Source organism: Psammomys obesus, unplaced genomic scaffold, assembly GCF_907164565.1.
Source record: "Psammomys obesus unplaced genomic scaffold, mPsaObe1.curated_primary_1811, whole genome shotgun sequence".
Classification (NCBI taxonomy): domain Eukaryota; kingdom Metazoa; phylum Chordata; class Mammalia; order Rodentia; family Muridae; genus Psammomys; species Psammomys obesus.
The window spans coordinates 4,156,739-4,166,860 of NW_026590663.1; the positions used below are offsets into that span (position 1 = coordinate 4,156,739).

Below are 10,122 nucleotides of genomic sequence, written 5' to 3' on the forward strand. Positions count from 1 at the left end.
GCTATTTAGTACTTCATTGCTAAGGAGTGTAAGAATGGGTATTTTCTTGTGCCGTGAAAGTTCTTTATTAAAAATATCTACACATGCTGTTGTCAAACCCATATGGATTCATCATGATATTGCAATATTCATTTGCAACCACAAAAAGGTAGAGCTGCTTTTATCCAAGGATAATAATATTTATCTTGAACTTAACAGCAGCCTTGCAAAAGAAAGGTGAAATTAGGAGGCAGCAGGTGGCTGGGTGTGAGTCATGTTCTTGATTCTGTGATAGATCCAAGCCAAACCTTCCATAGACCCTTTTGCCTTGCTGGTCCTTTTCTAATTGCATGGGTATGAGAGGGCAAGTTCCGGCCAACAAACTACTAGTGCAGATAAAGATACGTTTTCCAAATGGGGGTCATGTAAATGTCTAGTGCTTACAGGAAGAAGAGAAGATTGGGAAGCCGTCGTGTCTCTGGGTAGTGTCAAGTGAAGGATGGCCCGGTAATGTAGCTTTCCAGAACAGGTTTTGCTCCGAAGTGATTTAGGCTGACCTATAAGTTGTTGGGTATCAACCGGAGAGCTTGCTAGAGGAAGTCACCACGGCAGAACAAGATTCCTAGTGATATTTTAGAGGAGTTATGTAGCCACATCCTGAGTCGTGAGCTAGACCGGCAGGAAGGAGCATTGGACCTAGACTGAAAAAGATCACAACCAGGCTACGACTGAGACTAGAAAACACAGTCTAGGTCATGCTAGACTTAAATTTTAGTGTGAAGTAAAGAGCACGAGATGTGGACAGAGAATTTGTATGAGAAGGATGGAAAGGCTGAGAACATTACTCTCAAGACCCTCAATTCTTTCCTGAGATTGGGAGGTTCTACAAGGTCCCTCTTTGTCAAGTGGGCTGAGGGGTAGCTCTTTGGCAGTGTGCCCAGCATGTGGGAGGCTCTGAGTGCAATTTCCAGTGGGGCAGCTAATGTGACTAAGATAAAACTTTTACTTAGCTAGCACTCAGAAGGTGGAGGCAGGAATATCAATGCAATTCTGTCTCAAAAGCCAAAAATCTCCAAATCACACCCCCAGAACAGTAGCAATGACAATGGCCAAACCAACACATTTTATTTAAGAAGGGACACAAAAGAATGGAAACCTACGAGAGGCTGAATATTGTAATTCTATAGAATGGAACACTGTTTGTCAAATGCTATATTACAACACATTTAAACAGAATCATAATTTAGTTAACGTGTACTTCATGATAGCATCTCACATAATCCAAGAGGACCTTCAATTCCTGATTCTCCTGTCTCTGCCTCCTGAGTCCTCAGGTCACAGGCTTGTGCCACCGCATCTGGATTTAGTTTTTGTTTTTCCTATTCATGTAGAGGAGACTCAAGCTGGGACCCAGAGTGGCTGGATATAAAACTAAGACACTACATTTTCTGTATATATGAATTTATGTATATATGAATTCTAGCATGATTCTGCTACATGTTTGGAATTGCTTAATAAATGCTCAATTAAAATTAACTTACAATTTCCAGAATATCTGACATTGCATCTCAGATATTCAGACAGTACAAGAAATTTATTGTAATGAATAAAGCGCACCTGATTTCCCACAATTTTAACTTTCCCTTGCTCTTTTCCATTTTAGTAAATGGCCTCACAATGCAGGCAATTCCCACTGTCTTTGAATCTCCTTCTTTTAACTGTGTATCTAATGCATCAGGAAATCCTGCTGGCTCCTTACCAAATAGGTGTTTAGTCTATATCTTTTTATCTCCATTATTCAAACTTAATCAAAACCAACTTGAGTTCTCCATTTTGTCTCCTATCTCTCAGCATTTTTTTTTTTTAACTAAGAAGCCAATGTGGCCTTTTGAAAACATGAAAGGACTCATATCTCTTATCTGTTTAAAACTCATTGATGACTTTTTGTGCTCTTAGAATAAAAAGCTGGGGTTGGAAAAACAGGTTAGTGGTTGAGAACTTGCCCTTGAGCGCAGGCTCTGGATACCGTGTTCAATTTCTAGAGCAGAACTTAAAAAGATGCTAAGGGCACCAGCTTCGCTACAGAAGCACAGTTTCCCTAACTGCCTCCTCCGCAGCACTCTTCACTCCCACATCTGAAGGCACACAGGTCTTCTCCTTCTGGTTACACCCTCCCTCTCTCTTCTCCATTATCCCTTCTTCTAGTCCTCGGAAATGGGGAACCTCCCTCCCCCACACCATCTTACCCTAGCTTATCTTCTTCATCTGTGGCCTGGCAAGGTGGCCCTGCCAGGAGGAAGTGATCAAAGAGCAGGCAACAGAGTTCACATCAGAGACAGCATCTGCTTGTTTTCCTAGGGAACCCACATGGAGACTGAGCTGTCTGAGTTCTACATCTGAAAGGGGGTTCTAGCTCCTCTCCATGCATGGTTGGTGCATCAGTCTCTGCAGGACCACCTGGGCCCAAATTTCTTAGCAGGGTCTTTAAAAAAAATATGCTACGTTGAAAACCATTTATAAGTCCTTACAAGCCCTTAATCAGTTAGTTGATAGTTTTTCATGTACTGATCTTAGTACCATAATTTTTTTCTTCCTAGACATAATTTCTTCAAAAGAATGTCTTGCTTTTCGAGTTAGCTCTCTCTCTCTGACTCACCACTAATGTGAGTTCTTTTCTGAATACATTCTTTAGGTGCATGAATTTATTACCAAGTAGAAGTAGATATCTAAAAAAAAAAAAAAAAAAAAAGATGTTTTTTTTTCTTCTAGAACTTAACAATCCAAATTAGAAAGCCGTGTCCTGTGACTTAGTAGAATACAGGCAGCTCCCAATCTCTTCGTGCTCAATGAGACGTGCCATTAGAGTACTTCCTTGAAATCCCAATGCCATTTTGTTATAAAATGGATCTCACAGCAGTGCCTTTGGGGCTTTCATCCACAACTTGTGAATCCCTTGAAGAACAGGTATTGTTGAGCTTCCTGAGTCTCCTTCACCTACATGTAGCTCCTTGTTACTCTGTGGCCAATAAGAATATGATGCATTTAGATACTTTTCATATTTCCCAATCATTTCTACCTTCTTAACAGAGTACCTGAAAAAATTTAATTAGGTTTACTAAAATTATTTAAAACCACTGTTTTCTAAAATTAAGTGGAGTTGAGTGGTAGTGATGGTGGCATCAAGAATCATTAATTCTGCTAAGCATGGTGGCACACACCTTTAATCCCAGCACGTGGGAGGCAGAGCTCAAGGCCAGCCAGGTCCACACTGAGTTTCAGGACAACCAGGGGTACCTAGAGACACACTGTCTCAGAAGAACAAAAGAAAGAAAATTATTAATGCACGTCTCCTCTCATGATCTTGTCAGTGATATATTTGTGCATATAAATATATGTGACAATAATGATCAGTGAAAAGACAACCAGTGATTTGAGGGGTAACAAAAGCAGGTGTGGAAGGGGTTGTAGGGAAGAAGGGGAAAAGAGGAAGTGACATAATATTTCAGTAAAATATTTAAAAAAATCATCATAGAAAATAAATTTTAGGCTATTTTCTATTTATGCACCTTTTTAAAAGGCTAACATATATTGGTTGTATTCTTTAGGTTTAACCAGAGATCCCCTGAAACTTATTCTCATAAAAAAAAGGATAAAAAAGTGTCATTGGTTTAATGACTAGAAATTCTACATTGAAATTTGAAATTATAGTTCATTTCTCAGTGTTTTAGACTAATGTCCACATATAAAGATGAAGGCTAGCAAATCAATGAATCATAAGCATTTAACAAATCAACACTTTTATTTTGCATTTGATTATTGTTCCTTCATTTTAATCTGACATTTGGTAGGCTAAATATTAAGAAACAATATGTTAAGTTCAGGAAACTATACACTCTTGGTTCTTCACGGGACAATTGATATGCAGTGCTGTGCTCGCAACATTTCTTCTCTAAACTAGGATAGTTTTGAGTACTATGAGTTACCTGCTTACTATCACACTAAGATGTTGGGTGAAAACCATTTCTACCAAATATGACTATCCGTTTGCCCTAAACACAGCTATAAAGAGAACATTTCTTCCCCAATGCTCTTTGTGTATTAGGGAGGAAGAAATTTCTAGAACAGTATGCCAGAAACACTTTTGTGCTTTTTTTAAAAATTTTATTTTTATTATTTTATTTTATCTTTTTTCCTTTCCATAGGAGGTGAAATGACGTGGCTGATCAATGAGTTTGGCAAAAGAAGCTGAGCATACAATTCTTAAATAGAACCATTGCCAAAGCAACTGATGGGATTTTTGACATTTCTGAAAAGACATCCTCAGACATTTGCAAAAGCTTCTGATGCTATATAAAATGATAGCCTTTGCTTTCTAACTCTAAATTTACAGTCCATATTGATCTTCAGAAAACTAAATTTAAATATGTCTTTTCATCAGTATATTCACCTCTCCTACTACAAATCTTTTAACAATAGTCTCTAGAATGTTCTTTAAACAGGAGCATTATCTTCATTCTTACATGCCAAAGAATTCCAGAGACTCTTCTGATTAAATAAAGGTAATTAAATGAAAGTCTTGACTTTGTTCACGCATTAACTATGATTTTTATTAGGTGCAATTGTTTCCACCTACTTTACTTTGTAAAATTTGAGCTACATTTATTAAGGTAAAAATAAAAAATATAAATACTTTTATAAATTCAAATTCATGGTTAAAAAAAGGGAGGTAGCTTGAAATGTTTATTAATTTTGAACATTTTCATAGTTACATTTCTCATCTCTTTGGAAGAATACCTGACAAAAACTAATTAACCTGATCATGGCTTTTTAAATTTTATTATTATTATTATTATTATTATTATTAGTTTTTAGACATAGGATTTATCTGTGTAGCCCTGGCTGTCCTGGAACTCACATTGTAGACCAGGCTGGCCTTTGCCTCTGCCTCCAGCCTGCTGGGACTAAAGGTGTGCGTAACGAAACCTGGCTGCTGATGGCTTTTCAATCTTACATTCAAATGCTCCCTTTTAGTCTTACTTTATGGCCTACTGTCATAGTTTGATCAAGAATTCTATTTTGTTCTGTTTTTTCTCAGTATGACTTCTAACTTACTCTAGATACTAAGTACTTACCATCTAATCCTCCTCAGGTAGCTGTGAAATATGCATGATATTTCTCAGTTACAGATGTCCCTCACTGCTGGGGGCTGCTTTCTCATGTAACAGATGCTGTAGCCAGAACATCTGTGAGTGGTATAGGGACCTGAAAGAGAGGGTCATGGCAGACAGAGACACAGACTCTGGCTTCACTTCAAGAATGTGCAGTTTTTCCTTTTCCCACTGCTGCTTATATATTGTTTAGTTAGCTACTAGAGATACCATTGCAAGCAGAATTTGAAAAAAAAAAATTTCTGAGTTCTTCCTTCCACACATCCCAGCAAACAGCATCTTTTGTCCACTTATCTGGGTTCTTCCTTCCTCACTTCCCATCCATGTAGCTTTGTTTTGCTTGGGAAGACATTCCTCCAAGGTTTTATCTTGTCCCTACAGTTTTCCACAGTCACCAGGCCACATCTGGGCCAGGCTTTGTGGTTTAGCAAGAAACTACAGACTGTGTGGACCCTGACCAAGATGTCCATACATTAGAGAGAAGTATAGAGAAAAGCCTATGAGAATGCATATAAAATACATTTGAGTAAGGAGGAGAATACTATTAATTTTGTTTTGATATTTCTTTATTTACTTAATTTTATAATGGCATCAGATAGTATTAAAACAAACAAACAAACAAACCAGCACACATTCCATTCTTCCGGGTATCTTACGTAGGGCACCCACTTCTCTGCCTCACTGTTGCTATTCTATATACAGACATATACATCCAATGTGCAAATACATGCACCTCCACATGACAGATCTTCATGGCCAAGGAGATAATGTTGTCTGTATACTTTTAGTATTAAACACTGTGTCACGGCTGAGCCAAACTCTGCCAATGAATGCTTACGGAATTATGTTGAATCTAAGTGCTACTGTCTATAAACCTGGGCAACAAGTGAACTCTTACGTTCTCTTTACCACTAAATGCATTCGAGGTACTATAAACATTTTTTTTTCTTATGCACAGTACGTTCACAGTATATATGAGATCTACTCTTACTTCCATCAGTAGGGTCGCTTAATTAGGATTTCACAAAGTCCCCTCCTTAATATGCCTTAATGTTCCCTGGCTGTTCTGCAAAATGGAAACATTGGAAATTTACTCCACAGGGCTGTGTGGTAAAAGACATCAGAACTCCATTTTAATGAAGGTTATTCAGTGTCGTCTACAGGGATCTGGCACAAGTTTTTGAGTATTTTTTTCAACTGTGTTTCCTCTCTAATCTTGTTGGTGACTATCAATATGCCCTACTCTCCTACATTAATTTTACCTTCCCTGTTAAGCTTGAAATTGGATTTTCCTAAGGCGTATCTTTTATATTTTTGCCATCTCTCTCCTAACGTGTCTCATGTAATGTGACACGTAACTGAGGTTTCTTTCCAAGGTGTTCCTTCTTATTAGGCACACATATCCATTATGTGCTGGTAGGACACAGTGAGGTGAGGCACTCTATCTGCACACAGAGAGAGAATGCTAACATTCTCCTGAACAGCGAAGATGGAGAGGCTTACTCCTTCCCCTTTTTATAGGGCAGACCGGTTCACATTAAGATTCCATAAGTGAAGAAGAGTGATGGGTACGGAGCCCCCTTTGGTGACTTAGTTCCATCTGGTGGCACAGTACAAAGTCCACTTGAAGTCAATCATCTCAGTGAAATCCAGAATATTTGAGGGTGAACTCTGGACAACCTGCTGACTTGGGAAGTGGCTTTTTTCGAGTTTTTTTTTAAACATTGGGTACTTTGTTGTCAGGATTTACATATGATTTGGGTTGGTGTCTTTTCCAGCATTTGGTAGATTAAATAAGAAAAGAATATATATATATACACACACACACACACACACATACACACACACACACACACACACACACACACATATATACACACACACTTAGTAATGTATAATCCTTAAAAACAGACAAAATTTAACTATTTCCAAGGAAATTTGCAATATATTTATGTTTTGGTTTAGTTTCTGTTGCTGTAACAAAGTATCATGACAAAAAGCAACACAGAAACAACAGATTTATTTGCCTGACAAATCTAGGCTATAGTCTGTCATTTCAGGGAAGTCACATGAAGAGCTCAAGACCAAGTCAGGTCATATCCACAGTGAAGCACAGAGAGGAACAAATGCCTGAATTTTAATGCTCATCTATTTTTTTTTTCCTCTTAGAGAGGCCAAGGCCCAGTCGACTTGGGTGCAGCCAGAAACGGTGCGGCCTACAGTGGTTTGGATCTTCCTACACAAATAAACAATCAAGAGAAAACTTCATAAACATGCCTACTGGCCAACTCCCATCTAAACAATTTACCAGAAGACTCTCTTCCTGCATGATTCTAGATCGTGCCAATTTGGCTGCCTGAACTAACCAGCATATCTTATTTTTAAATATGTACGTTACATGGCAAAGTAACTTTGCTATGTAGCTTCAGCCACGTTGCTTCCAAGGAACGATCTGATTGGCTAGAATACATCACCTATTAGTCCTTATGTTCTGGCAAGGTTCTTTGGCAGTTTTTTTGGTCTTAACTGACTATGTGTGACTAAAAAGCCAAGTTTTTACCTGCAATGTAGCCGTTGAGAATGTGGCCCAATTCCTTCATGGGAGAATAATGGTCATAAAGAAACATAGTTTTTAAGTATTCATTTATGTGCCTAAGAAAAGATGTTAGCCAAATCAACAGTCAACAACAGATAATTGACACCTGTGCTGTCTTAGGGTATTTCTATGGGAATGCCTCTGTGTTTTGGAAGTAGTCAAATAAGCCTGTGAGGTCAGTACACTTCAAATTCCATACCGGGTACTGCTGTTTGTTAATACAGTTCATTATTTCATTAGTACTTGCTGAAGTGCTAATATTTGTTTTCAAGTGGACATGTTTTTAGAGTCCCTCTTCTAATAACTAATAGGAAAATGTAGCAGGCCATTGACACGCTCTTATCTAGTTAGCCTCATATCAAAGTCTCTTTCGCGTGTGATGGTTTGGGCCATGTGCTCAGAATTATAGGATATTAAATTTAGAACAAATAGTGAGCTTGCATAGATGAGCACAGAGTTTACAGAGATGAGAATTTGTGTGGGATTTCTAGTCCTTATTCTTTAAATCCCCTTCAGCATTTCAAGGAGGGAACAAAAGTCTCAGTCTTCTTCACTTGTTCAGGTGACACCATGAGTTAAGTGTGTTCATAAACCCTGTAAATCTTTGAAAAACATTCCATTTATACCATAAAACTGGCCGGGAATTTGAGATCTTCACGTAAATACCTGTTCTTGCTTTTAGTACATGCTCGTCATGCTGAAAACAACAATCGATGTGTAGCCAGTGGGTGGCGCAGCTTGGTGAACTGATGATCTTTGCTCTGGTCACTCAGGCAGCTCTCAAACCAGCAATGCCTCCAGGAATCAAGGACGAGCCTTTCAGTGTTTTCTGGGCTGCCCCGACTTTGTTCTGTAAGGATAATTTCAACGTAAAAATTAATCTGCAAGTATTTAACATCATTCCAAATCCTTTAGAAACGCAGAGTGGATCCACAATCACCATATTTTATCCAAATGAACTCGGATATTACCCTTACTTCTCTGAAGATGGAAAATCCTTCTCTGGTGGAATACCTCAGAATGTGAATCTCTCCGAGCACCTCAAGAAGAGTGCCAACGACATTGCGGGTGCTGTTGAATTGTGGAGGTCAGAAGGACTTGCAGTCATCGACTGGGAAGGCTGGAAACCCCAGTGGGACAGGAATTGGGGCAGCAGAAGAATATATAAGAACCATTCGTTAGCCTTCACGCGGCACCGTCATCCCGACTGGTCAGAAACCAAAGTGAGAACAGTTGCGCAACAAGAATTTGAAAATGCTGCACGGAGTTTAATGAATGTTACTCTCACGTTGGCTTTAGAAATGAGACCAAAGCGCTTATGGGGCTTCTATCTCTATCCGGATTGCTACAATTATGATTACCGGATAAATGCAAAGTTCTACCAAGGTAGTTGCCCAGATGATGAAATTTTCCGCAATGACCAACTCTTGTGGCTGTGGGAAAAAAGCGCAGCACTTTATTCTTCCATATATTTGAGTAAAATATTAAAATCAAACTTAAATGCACTGAAATTTGTTCATTTCCGAGTGAGAGAAGCCCTGAGAGTTGCTGAAATGGCCAGAAAGGACTATGCGTTGCCAGTTTTTATTTTTTCCAGGCCATTTTATTTGCAGAGTGTTGAAGCTCTGTCAGAGGTAAGCAAACAAACAAACAAAAAACAAAAAACCCAAAACAAACAAACAAAATCCCTCACTTGAAAACAATGTAAGGTTAGTAGAATATATAAGTACGGCTTAGAAATCTTTGTTTAATATTCATTTCTCGTTAAAATGTTATTCTAGTATTTAAGGAGCATGTTTATTCGAGTGTGAACTTAATTCTGAAGTTCCAAACAACTGGTGATTAGATATGCTATCTAGAGTTTTAGAAGATAAAAAACTCATTTAGACATCCAGGGCTACACAGCGAAACCCCAGCTCAAAAGGAACAAAACAAAACAAAACAACCCTCTTTCCTCCCTTAACCAACCAACCAACCAACCAACCAACCAACCAAGAAAGCTTTAGAACTCACACTAGATTTTTCTCAGGGTTCTGGTGATTTTCCAGATTAGAAGTATATAAAATGGATGTTTTGGACTAAGGTATTAATCAATTGAACTTTTCATTATACAATATTTTTCAGTGTATTAGGCTTATTGAAAAGATGGCATAGATTTGGTTGAATGTTTCTCAGGAGTTCACAATATGGTCTAATAGTCAATGCCATTGGATTGAGCAGATTATATAAAAAGATACTTTGATAATTGGTTGTAATTGTCAACTTCACACAATTTGGAATCACCAAGGAAGAGATTATCTATCTATCTATCTATCTATCTATCATCTATCTATCTATCTATCTATCTATCTATCTATCTATCTATCTATCTATCTATCT

The 10,122-nt window shown here is 38.2% G+C and overlaps 1 protein-coding gene across 1 annotated transcript in view; it reads left to right on the top strand.

The window, feature by feature from the left end:
• The first annotated feature begins 8,456 nt into the window (after nucleotides 1-8,456).
• LOC129677517 (hyaluronidase-1-like) overlaps nucleotides 8,457-10,122 on the top strand; it is an 18,218-nt gene continuing 16,552 nt past the window's right edge. The window contains exon 1 of the mRNA XM_055608142.1: nucleotides 8,457-9,377. Within this exon, the coding sequence (XP_055464117.1) occupies nucleotides 8,457-9,377 (921 nt within the window). The remainder of the gene's footprint in view (nucleotides 9,378-10,122) is intronic.